General features: G+C 41.0%; 1 protein-coding gene across 1 annotated transcript; it reads right to left on the reverse strand.

The window, feature by feature from the left end:
• Window positions 1–1,122: 1,122 nt before the first annotated feature.
• Window positions 1,123–3,878, reverse strand: LOC117828993 (interferon-induced protein with tetratricopeptide repeats 1B-like). Its single transcript, XM_034706446.1, has one exon. It carries the CDS (start codon window positions 3,876–3,878, stop codon window positions 2,571–2,573), a length of 1,308 nt encoding a protein of 435 aa, XP_034562337.1. The 3' UTR covers window positions 1,123–2,570.
• Between the last annotated feature and the right edge of the window lie 8,849 nt (window positions 3,879–12,727).

Below are 12,727 nucleotides of genomic sequence, written 5' to 3' on the forward strand. Positions count from 1 at the left end.
TATTTCACTGATAATCCACAGAACTGCAGAGGAACATCAGACTTCATGATCATTCTTATGTTCAATCCTGTGTGATCAAATTAGTGCACGGGATTAAGTGCAAGTGTGATAAGGTCCATGGCATAAAAATCTCACTCGAGACACTCTAAGTTGGCAACGCTGTTTTGAAGTTTTTTTTTTAAAGTTTTTTCAACTTTCCGTCTCCCCCATTCATTTAAATGGGGCTGATGTCAAACTTCAAAAAATAAATACACGTTGTACGAATGTTTCTCACATCTGTATGCTGTGGTGATATGTAGTTATTATTTGACTGTTTTGTGTTCAAGGCCTCCTTTTTCTGAAAAGTTTCTTTTTTGTTAGTTATCAGAGGTTAAAAAACTGGGTTTTACTTCCGGGTTTGCTTTGATTGACAGCCTCCCTAGAGGGAACCTCCATAGGATCTCATGACGCTACGCTGTAGGGCAGAGCTCGTTACCGTGGCAACACAGAGATTACCGTGGCACCCACAGAAATTCTCTACAGCGCAGACTGGCTGCACAATGGCTGCCCATTGGAACAGTTTTTTTTGGCTTCAAAACCTTACAACGGGAAAATGCGGAGCAACGCTGTCCATTTTTATTTACAGTATATGGTGCAAACCTTTAAACACCCCGGGACAGTTCAGGAGTATATTCTATAGAGGCCTCGGTGTCAGTCGGCAGATTTTAGAACTAGTGTACAAATGTTGAATGTGTCTTACATTTTCCTCTTCCTGCCTGGTACAGTCACTTGAAGTAGGCTAGGCTAGAAGTAGGAATAAACTCTCAAAGATTGTGTCAATGGCAGGAAAACCCCAAAAACCTCTGTCTCAGCTATTTACTGACAGGACGAGGATGAAAGCACAGAGCCTCTGAGCTCAGGGAGGCGCTATGGGCACCCTTTCATTTCATTATGAAAGATACTGCCACTTTTATCTCTGAGCATATTTACAAAGATCGTCAATGAACTCTGAGCACAAAACATAAATATGATCATTCATTAATCGCGATACTGATCTTAGGCCTCAGCACCTCTCCCTGTTGACACTGTGGTAAAAACGTCAGATGTACAGTATCCATTGAAAAAAAACTTAAACAAGATATCTTAGAGCACACACATGATTTATTTGCACTTTAATATAAAACACAGCATCTGAATTCAACAATCAGATCATAATTATCACATTTACCAATCAGATCATTTATGAACTTTCAAAGAGTCCATTATGAGCTGTTTACCCTTAAAATACAGTGTTAAAGAGAAAAATCAACATGATAGGAACATATGAATGATTATATGAGAGTTCAACAATGATCATTCCGTCAAAATCTGAATCACAATTCACACAAACCTTTCCCACAGTATTTAAAATACACCACCATGACAAAGCCCATGATTATAATCTACATATAAAAAGATAAAGGTATATATTTAATATTATTTCTGCTATCCTCAAAGGGATTATTTACTCGGGGAATCATCAGAGGTTGTCACAAAGACAGCCAATCTCAACAGATTACGTTGTGTTTTTTTTACTGCAGCATCTCGTTGTGCTTCTGTCTGCGTCGTGTTGCCGTTTCTCAGCAGGAAGCCATTCCTCGACTGCTAGAGGAAGGTAAAACCTGCGTTGTATTCGTTTTAGTTCCTTTCTTCAACTGCAATAATGGTGTTGCATTCTGGTTTTCAGTATACTTGGTAAAGGCTTGATAAAGTCTGTAAACTTTCAGACATTTGAATTAGTGAGCCGACAGCGTTTCCAGTCTGAGTATATTTCACTTGTTCGCATTACATGAAGTTACTGTTTATCATAGGCTATATCCAAGAGGTGAACATACCCACGGTGTGTGTGGGCTACTGATTTGAAGCATCGAGGTTTGGCGTTTCCATCACTGCAGTGTTTTGTTTTGCAGCCAGAAGTGACCATATTTGGACAACATGGTGGCTGGAAATGGTTGCATCATTTCCCAGGGTGAGGCGTCTTCTCGACCATAGTTTGCCCCCCCCCCCCCTTAAAATATGCCCTGCTTTATCATACCTCTTATCTAAATGGGACCATAATTGACTAAATTAACATACTAGAGATTGAGACCATACACTCTGCAGGAAAATGTTAACTGAGGGAATAAATGTAATCAGTATTAGGGTTAGACTACACACAGTAGATGGAGAAACATACAACTAAATCCACTTCTTGTGTAAAGTCAAGACTTTTTCTGAATTAAACATGACACTACATTCATGTATGTATTTTCTAATATCACTACTAACACTCTGAGAGATTTCCTACACGGAGAGTTATAGAAAATGCAATTTAGTTGGTGGCACATTACTCTGTTATTGTGTTGCCTTTGATATCTTAGCTGTATATTAACAAATTTTTTCGGCTGAATGTAGGAATTATAGTAAAGCATTAAAAATATTAACTTTAAGTTTATTTTCAAATATTCTTTGAATGGCTTGAAATGAGATTTCCAGTTTTCTTTTCAGCTGGGGAGGCCAAATTAAAAATGCCCAAAATTGCCATAATTTCTAAACTTTCTGTTCAACGGATTTCAGAAAGTTTTGAAAAAAAACTCCTCTATGTCTTGACACATTGGATGCTTGCCTTTGACTCTGAGATTCTCCAAAACTCTGATGCTGGCCTCACGGAAGTGTTGTTTTTCTGGTATTGCAGCTGCTTTCATGTGATATTGTACTGACTTATTGAGATCCCCTAGATCAAAGTATAAATACCTTGCGTAGGCATTATAAAGGAGCTGTTTGTCTGCAGGTTCCAGATCACTGTTAAGCAGCTCCTCATATATACTCCCAGCCTGTGCCTTGTGAGGACTTGACTTTGCATAGACAGTTGCAAGGTCTATTTTAACCTTAAGTCCACAGTGAGGGTAAAGAGAAACCACTTCCTCATGAAGACTGATTGCTCTGTCAATCATGCCTGGTTCCTTGGGACCCTCCCCGAAACGCAAAAGTTTCCATCTGTAGCAAACTGCAACACACCTCTTCTGGCAGCGCTTGTGTGGATGTTTTTCCAGAAACTTTTCTGCCAAATCAATGGCGTCATCAATAGACAGGTGACATTTGTAAACCCATAATAATACTCTCATACCCTTGTAGCTGCTGCCCAGAGAACTCAAATTGTCTCTGGCAAACTCACGTGCTTCATCTTCAATTCTTTCTCCTTTCTTGGCACGTTGTTCAAGGTAGAGGGCAGCAAGGTACACGTCCTCAGGATCCTCTTCCTTTGCCTGTCTCATTTTCTCCAAGAGGTCAGCTTCCACTCCCGTGGTGCTGTTCTCCTGGGCTTGTACTAAAATAATGATATGGCTGGTGTTCCACTCCACCATGTCTGGCTGCAAACTGATGGCTTTCTCAAAGTAATCTGCAACCAGCATTCTATCTGCACCAAAATACATCAGGGTCCAGGCCTTTTCAGCAAAGACCTCTGGATGGACCTCGCCCTGGGATGGAGATGGGTGGTTTTTCATCAGGGCATCAACCTTTGACAGGTAAGCCTGACTCTCTGCTTCATCTCCCAGGTGGTGGTGCAGCCAGGCCAGGTTCCCGTAGTTCACCAATAACCAGGGACCCCCATCTGCATGTCTCAGCTCATGGAAGGCCTCTGCAGCCTTGTTGAACAAAGTCTTAGCATCTTCATTTAACCCCAGCTTATACTGAATGAACCCCTGAAGGTTGTAGATGTGGCCAAGCCACCTGTTTCCCTCGTCAGCACTCATGTCCTCCAGCTTGTCCCTGAGACGTAAACATTGGGGCCTAGTTTGGTCCAGGTTCCAGATGAAGTGGCACTGCAGGGACTCCAGTGTTGTTTGACTCTGAGCAGCACTGGTGGAGAATGAAAACATTAACATATCAGCAGCAAGATATAATACTTTAAAGTGTGTTTTGATATACACAGATCATCTGACATGGAGGAGGGACCATTAAATGGACAGGAAGGAAAACTGTTACATACAATCCAACATTTTTTAAGACCTAAACCTTTCTGAAATCTTTTATCTTGAGTAAACAAAAATCCTCTGTGATACTTGGAACACAGAGTCAACAAAAAAAACGAGCTGATAGATGATCACAGGAAAGAGACGATTAAGGCTTTCACCCTGTCAACATCTGGGGTACTAGATTGGGGCATTTTTTAGTTCATCAGTACCAACATCATGGAGGACCTCTCATGATCATTAGTGCATCTGAGCCATGTCAAGTTCTGGTCCACTTCTGGTTTGTGTATGGCCAAGGATTGAAACTGATCAGGAGATAACAGGTCCCATCATAGGGGCTTTAGCAGTACTGATAAAGTCACGGTGGTGCAGAAAGTCAAGATATGACACAGTTCCTCTTTCAATGGGGATTTGTTTGATGAAAGCAAATTCGGTAGCCTGACGTCGCCAGACCCAACAGCCAGCTCATATTCATTTTTCCTCACAAGTTGGGTCTGGAACCGCTGTAGTTCCAGACAAATTGAACTTTGATCCTTTATACAAGGGGTTCCCAAAGTGTGGGGGGCCGCAAGACACAAATGGGGGGTTGTGAGATGTCTTTCAGAATGCTTTTTTTTAAAGTTATCTAAAAAAAATTATAATCATGATTTATTATTTTTTGTTTATTTACCTTGTTTTCTTATGTTTATCTTCCTTTTTGTTTGTACTGATAATTATTATTCTTTCTTTATTATTATTATTATTATTATTATTATTATTATTGTTATTATTATTATTATTGTATTTTTTTTGTACTATTTATTTTTTCTTTTCTTTGTTGGTTTTGTATTACTTATATATAATTTGTTAACCTGTGGTGAACAGAATTACTGAAAAAATGCAATATAAAAAATTTGAATGATGAAAGTTTTTAAAAAATGGTACATTTAACCCATTATAGTAAAAAATATCGACACAAATAGTAGGTAAACATGAATTAAAACCTTGAAAATAGAAAATGTAATGAGTTTTCTGCCAGTCTTTGTTGCCAGATGGCTCCTAAGTTTAGGCTTATTGAACAGTTAATTATCAAAAGCATCATTAGCAGTAGGTTAATTACTAAAGGCACAGGAAACACAGCCACATGCTCATATAGGTAGGGTCATTTTCTGCAGATCAGCTAAATGAAGCCACATTAAATCACTTTGAGGGACAGTGGGGGGTCGCGAGTCTTTGGCACCTATATTTTGGAGGTGGTAGGCTGAAAAGTTTGGGAACCCCAGCTTTATACTACCGTCACAGCTGATTTAGCAACTTTTATACCGGTAAACTACAAAACTACTAAATATTAACAGTCCATCGGTAATGATGTTTAAACTCAGGAGATAAATACACATTTTAAAAAACTGGAAAGGGTAAAAAACAGAGGACAGAAGACGCATCACATTGAGAAAAGTCAATTAAAGTCATGATTAAAGATAGAGGAAAGAGTTTGGGATTCAATAATGAGATTTTAAAAACAGTAAGTACGACATTACAGATAGTAAAGGCAGATACTCGCCTCATATTTCTGCTGTTTCTTCCTCTCAGTATTTTAGTAAATCTGTGTGCAGCAGATGTAAGTGATCTTCTGGCAAAGAACATTTCATAACTGAAACTTTTATATCACAGACCCACCCTTCCTCTTTATGAGCCTGATGTACTTTACTTTCCAGAGAATAGAAACTTAAATGTTCTGTATTTTTCAAACCCGCACCTGGCCCTCACATTGCAATATTAAAGATATATTTAAGTTTTTTGAAGTGGGGTCATGTGAATAACAATGTCACAACCTATGATCCACATAACACGTTTACCTTATCGACATACACTGCTCAAAAAAATAAAGGGAACACTTAAACAACCCACCCTAGATCACGATTAATGAAATATTCCAGTTGAAAATCTTTATTCGTTACAAAGTGGAATGTGTTGAGAACCAAACAACATAAAAATGATCAATAGAAATCAAAATCATTAACCCATTGAGGTCTGGATTCAGAATCGTACTCAAAATCAAAGTGGAAAATCAGATCACAGGCTGATCCAACTTCTGTGGAAATTCCTCAAGACAATTTAAAATGAGGCTCAGTAGTGTGTGTGGCCTCCATGTGCCTGTATACACTCCCTACAACGTCTGGGCATGCTCCTGATGAGACGACGGATGTTCTCCTGAGGGATCTCCTCCCAGACCTGGATCAGGGCATCAATCAACACCTGGACAGTCTGTGATGCAACGTGGCATCGGTGGATGGAACAAGATGATGTCCCAGAGGTGCTCTATTGGATTCAGGTCTGGGGAACAGGCAGGCCAGTCCATAACATCAATGCCTTCATCATGCAGGAACTGCTGACACACTCTAACCACATGAGGTTGGGCATTGTAATGGATCAGAAGGAACCCAGGACCCACTGCACCAGCATATGGTCTAACAATGGGTCTAAGGATCTCATCCCGGTACTTAATGGCAGTCAGGGTACCTCTGGCTAGCACATGGAGGTCTGTGTGGCCATCCAAGGATATGCCTCCCCAAACCATCACTGACCCACCGCCAAACCGGTCATGCTGGAGGATGTTGCAGGCAGTAGAACGTTCTCCACGGCGTCTCCAGACTCTGTCACGTCTGTCACATGTGCTCAGTGTGAACCTGCTCTCATCCGTGAAGAGCACAGGGCTACAATGGCGAATTTGCCAATCCTGGTGTTCTCTGGCAAATGCCAATCGGCATGCACGGTGTTGGGCTGTGAGCACAGGCCCCACTTGTGGATGTCTGGCCCTCATACCACCCTCATGGAGTCTGTTTCTCACAGTTTGAGCAGAAACATGCATATTAGTGGCCTGCTGGAGGTCATTTTGTAGGGCTCTGGCAATGCTCCTCCTGTTCCTCCTTGCACATACGAGCAGATAGCGGCCCTGCTGCTGGGTTGTTGTCCTCCTACGACCCCTCCATGTCTACTGGTGTACTGGCCCATCTCCTGGTATCTCCTCCATGCTCTTGACACTGTGCTGGGAGACACAGCAAACCTTCTTGCCACAGCGCGCATTGATGTGCCACCCTGGATGAGCTGCACTACCTGAGCAACTTCTGTGGGTTGCAGACATCGCCATGTGCTACCTCTAGTGGTGAGGGCACTGGTAAAATACAAAAGTGACCAAAAATCAGGCAGAAAGGATGAGGACAGGGAAATGGTCTGTGGCCTCCACCTGCAGAACCATTCCTTTATAGAGGTTCTCTTGCTAATTGCCTCTCATTTCCACCTGTCGTCTGTTCATCCAGTTATCAGTCAGGAATCTTGGCGTAATATTTGATGACAGGCTAAAATTTGATCGACAGGTAAGCTCAGTTGTTAAAAAAAGTTTTTATCACCTGAGGATTTTATCAAAAGTTAAGGGGTACCTGCCACAGAGAGATCTTGAGACGGTAATCCATGCTTTTATTAACAGTCGACTGGATTACTGTAACTCTCTGTATTGTGGCCTGGACCACTCATTATTGCACCGCCTGCAGCTGGTACAAAATGCTGCTGCCCGTCTCCTCACTGGAAAACGTAAGCGTGACCACATATCCCCCGTCCTAGCTTCACTGCACTGGCTCCCGGTTGCTTTTAGAATAGATTTTAAAATTTTATTGTTTGTTTTTAAAGCTCTTAATGGCCTAGCCCCCCAGTACCTGACCGAGCTTCTCCAATATCATGTCCCTGCCAGGACATTGAGATCATCTGGTCAATTGCTACTGGTCACTCCCAAAACCAGGCTTAAAACCAAAGGTGACAGAGCCTTCGTGGCGGCTGCCCCTCGGCTCTGGAACAACCTGCCCCAACATATCCGCTCTGCAGGATCAATCGAGAATTTTAAATCCTCTCTTAAGACACACCTCTTCTCCCTGGCTTTTAATCAACATTGAGTGGACATCTGGCATAATCTTAATTAAATTTTAATTTATTCTATTCTATCTTATTATATTATACATTTGCACTGTTTCCGTATTCTAGTATTGTATTTTAGTATTGTATTGTATGCTATGTTTGTCATTTGTGCTGTTTTTGTCCTGTACAGCACTTTGGTCAACTCCGGTTGTTTTAAACGTGCTCTATAAATAAAGGTTCAGTTGAGTAGAGTTGAGTTCAATTTCCACAACATCAGGTGTAATTGGTTCACAATCAGTGTTGCTTCCTAACTGGACAGGTTGATATCCCAGAATGTGATTGATTTGTAGTTACATTGTAATTTTTAAATGTTCCCTTTAATTTTGAGCAGTATACATTGTGTTAGCTGCTGAAGGGGAAGACTGAGATGAAATAACAAACTCTAAACACATTACTGTGTCTGCCGGGTAATCTTAGGCTTTTCGTGCTTAACATGATGAAAAATTGAGACGCAAGAACCTAAAAAATTCACAATATATCAGTGACACATGCATTATGAGGATGATATCACAAGTATAGAAACAGCCGGTACAGTGCTCAGTCAAAAGACAAACACCATTCATGAGTACAGCTGTGGGCCTGACTTTGATCTCTGATGAACACCTTTACCGAGACTTTTTATGAAACCTACAACATTTGTCCAGAAGAATAAGCTATGAGCTGGAGTAAAGGCTATAACATTATGATAGTCTGGATGAAGAGATAAGAACTTAAGATACAAAGTATAGGCAAAGTTAAAAAAAAACTGTTTATTAGATACAGCTGATTCTGATTCTATCATTCTCCATATGGTGCAGGAATTAAACCCCCCCACCCCCAGACCTGCATGGCCTGCCACCAAACATGCCTCAGGGCTTCTGCCCCAGTGTGTGTTTGTGTGTGTGGGCGAGCAGTTGTTACCTGCCTCATTGTCTCTGTACAACAAAGCCGGAGGCCAAAAAACAATTATGCACTTTCTTCTTCTGGATTTTTATTTACCGAAAATTATCTTCACATTGCGTATATAAGTTCTGTTGAAACATGCATGTGACTTTGTTAACAAAGAGAAAATCTTAAATTTGAAAGACTATTTTCTACAGTTTGTATCAGAAATGTTTTTAAAAAAAATTTTTCAAACAGTTGCACTGTCTTAAAGCAAAGTGTTTTTGTCATGCATGACTGTTGCTCTCCAGCTATATGATCACAGACAGACAGACTGACCAACAGACAGCTGTAAGAGGCGACAGTTGTCAAACCAGCAGCAGAAAAACTCCCTTCTGCATAATTCATCTGTAACGGTCTGATCTGTCATCAGGACATGCAGCTATCCCATCATTAGTCAACATAACTGCCTGTAATATTATCACTCTGATCATGTATTTCACAGCCATCTGCCGTGCACGCATACATTTGAAACACCTGTTATCAAAACAGGAACGTCACAGGAACTCCTCTTAGTAAGAATCTGATCTGTTTAAATATATAATTATTCATTATAGAGGGCTACAGATGGATCAAACCCTCACAAACATGGTGCTACACTTAAGAAAATACATAAAGGGGTTAGAAAAGACATCCTGGGATGCTAAAATGATCACTGAGGAGATTTCACAGAAGAAGAATAACCAAGAAAGAGAGAGGGAACAGTTTTCTGACCTGTAATCAGATATTTTAATTGTTTGATTATATTTAGGAAGTTTAGCGTCCAACCCAGTCCACTTTATTTATAGAAGATTAGTTACCAGTTTTATTTTGTATGTTGCATCATAAAACGTAGAAAGAAAGGTGGGGGGACACTGGGAAGGGAGACTACGAAAGTGAGATGTAGACACACACACACACACACACACACACACACACACACACACACACACACACAAACACAAATACAGGGAGGGTACATGGGCTATAGGCTGAGGGGTACCTGACTACCTGCCTGGCACACAGATACCTGAAACTGCTTCAAAGCTGAGGTGTACCTCCCCCTACTACTGACTACACTCACGCACGCACGCACGCACGCACGCACGCACGCACGCACGCACGCACGCACGCACGCACGCACACACACACACACACACACACACACACACACACACACAGAAGCCTTAGGCTAGTAATGTGGTTCCCTGTGTGGCAGAGTGTGACTGTCACTCAGGGTCAGAAGAGTTAGTAGAAATGAGGTATGAGAGAAGTTAATAAAAGCATTCACAGACTTTATGCTGTTATTCCATTCTTTATCTTTTTAAGACTGAATGCCTTAAAATATTAATTCATACTTAATGTGCACTTAACGAAGGGAATGCCTCTCAGTTTGCCAGACATTACCCCAATAACTTAATGGAAGCATTAAAGCATAAACTTTGACGATTGATGGACGTGTAGTTTAAGTTCATCTCTATGAGCCTTTAGTTATTAACCTCAGCGGTCCGTATAAAAACGGTCTACTTGAACTACCATTTTCCAACAGTACAACAGAAAAGCGAACTCCTCCGGCCTTGACAAACGTTGACATCTTTGACATTTGTAGCCAGAGTCTGTGCAGCAGGAATTAACTAATGGAGTCAGTGTTCACATTTCACACGTATAACTCACTAATATAATGTCAAAGATCCCTCATGTCGGCGTTTGATGCCACATAAGTTCTATGATTTTGAGCAGACACGCTTGCATATGGAAAGTTCAGTGACTTTTGATTAGTGTTTGTAACATTTACTGTTCCTGCTCATCCTCTACTCTGCTAATGTTGTGTTCAGAGCTGCTGGAGCAGTTGGAGGGTTGGAGAAGTCCTCCAACCCTTCAACCAAATGGACTTGCTAAATGGACTTGTACTTATAAAGCACTTTTCCAATGATGTAACTCATTGGTCAAACCATAGACTGTACAAAAAAATAATGGACGTAGTATCCATGACGTCACCCATCTGTTCCTGAGCACTGATTTGAAGCCAATTGACGGCGGCAGCCATAATGGAAATGCGGAACTCAACCAGGCATAGTGTGACGTAAAGAGGCAGAGTTTGAGCCTCCGAGCCAACAGCTATGTGTTCCCATCCGGGAGTCACGCCAGTCATGTCCTTATTTGGGCAAAAACTCATAATCTTAATATGCTCTGAACCGTCACGTTAGAAAAAAATTCACCCCCAGTTCAGTGTGTGCCGATAGAGAAATAAACAACGTAGACCCAAGCCGTTTTTTGAACCAGGCTTTAAACATGTTTATTAATGCTGCAAAGATTGTCTTCTTTAAATTGGTGTGCATGTGGTTTCCGGTGTTTCTGCAGCCAGCCTCAAGTGGATTCTCGATGAATTGCAGTTTATAACACTTCAGCATGGGCTTCCTACTTTGAGACCGGAGGTTGCCGCTTGGGTCAAACCAACAATTACCTGAAAACGACATCAAAGGTCTTAAAGACAAGTTACTCTTACACTTTTGTTTAAGTTTGGAGAATCTCAGAGCTAGTCTTATAATAACAATGATAAAGCAGTGGACGGTATTCCAAAACAAATGTCAGACTGCTTTATCATAAAGATCAAACCTCGTCACAGCGATACAACTTTTTGTTCTTCTGAAGTGTGTGATACAGTAGCTCCTTCCTGCAACAACACACTTGTTTCCACTTTGTTCGATGGAAACCAAATATTAATCTCTGTTGATGAGTCACGATGGAAACAACGGGCAAACAAAGAGAGCCAGCTGCAGAAACGTCAATGAAACAACATCTAAGGTAAAAAGTGACAGCACCAAACACCCGGTTTGATTTATGGGAGGAGTGTTGGAAGTGCAGTAGTGAGGAAACGTAACCACATCAGCCGGGTGCCAACAACATATAAACACACAGGAAGTCATAGATTATCATTTTGATTTATGGCTCTACCTCTTTTTCACACAATCTGTCAATTACAGGAAACAGTTCCCTCCCTCTTTCCTGTTCTTCCTCTCGCTCTGTTCATGCCAGTTCTTTGATGTTAATTTGACAAGCAGGATTAGACCAAAATGCACTTCCCACCGCTTGTTTTAATGAGACTATCATTCTTAAAGCGGAAACTGAATCTATATTTGGTGTCTAAAAGGGCTTGTGTGCTATGCTAGTGCCACTTATGTTATAAGACTGTCAGACAGGCAGAGCAAAAGAGAGGGAGGATAAGTGGTAGCAGTGTCCTGTAATAATAGTTAGTTGTAATTGTGTTAATCCTACTGGAGCTTTGGTGGCTGTTATGATTTATAGCCCGGATTAAAATACATGCCAACGCTAATTGATCCCTGGAATCCATAGCAGCTTCCTCCTATAGGGACCTGAGAGGAGAAATGGCTGCTAGTATATCAAACACATGGCTTCTAGTACAAAGACATTATCAGAGAATTGTGTAGACACCTAAATACTAAACTCATATATGCATGTTGAGCAGAGCATCAATGAAACTTTCCTCCTCTAGACATGATTTCCTCAAAATGTTACAGTCTGACTGCAGAGATTTCAGGTGCTGATGCAGGACTATACAGTCTGGCTCTTAGTCAGGGTCCAAGTGTCACCCATTGATGTAGGATGGGTTTGAGCTCTAAACTCTGACTCTGTGCGAGGCAGGAAGGATCTTCAACAACAATCTAGATAAAACAAACTTCCAACAATTCCTAAAAGACACATATAACACTGTTACAAACTAGACATTTTTTAACTCTATGAAATGTAATGATTTTGTCCTGTGTTGTATGCATTTCAGAGAAAGTGGCTTTCAAAACAGACCAAAGAATCCCAGGTCTTGAGATGCTGGTTTAGCTCAGGGGTTAAATTGCACAACCAATTTACAGGCGCTCTAGCAGGCAACCCAGGTT

This window comes from Notolabrus celidotus, chromosome 2 (genome assembly GCF_009762535.1).
Source record: "Notolabrus celidotus isolate fNotCel1 chromosome 2, fNotCel1.pri, whole genome shotgun sequence".
Taxonomy (NCBI): Eukaryota; Metazoa; Chordata; class Actinopteri; order Labriformes; family Labridae; genus Notolabrus; species Notolabrus celidotus.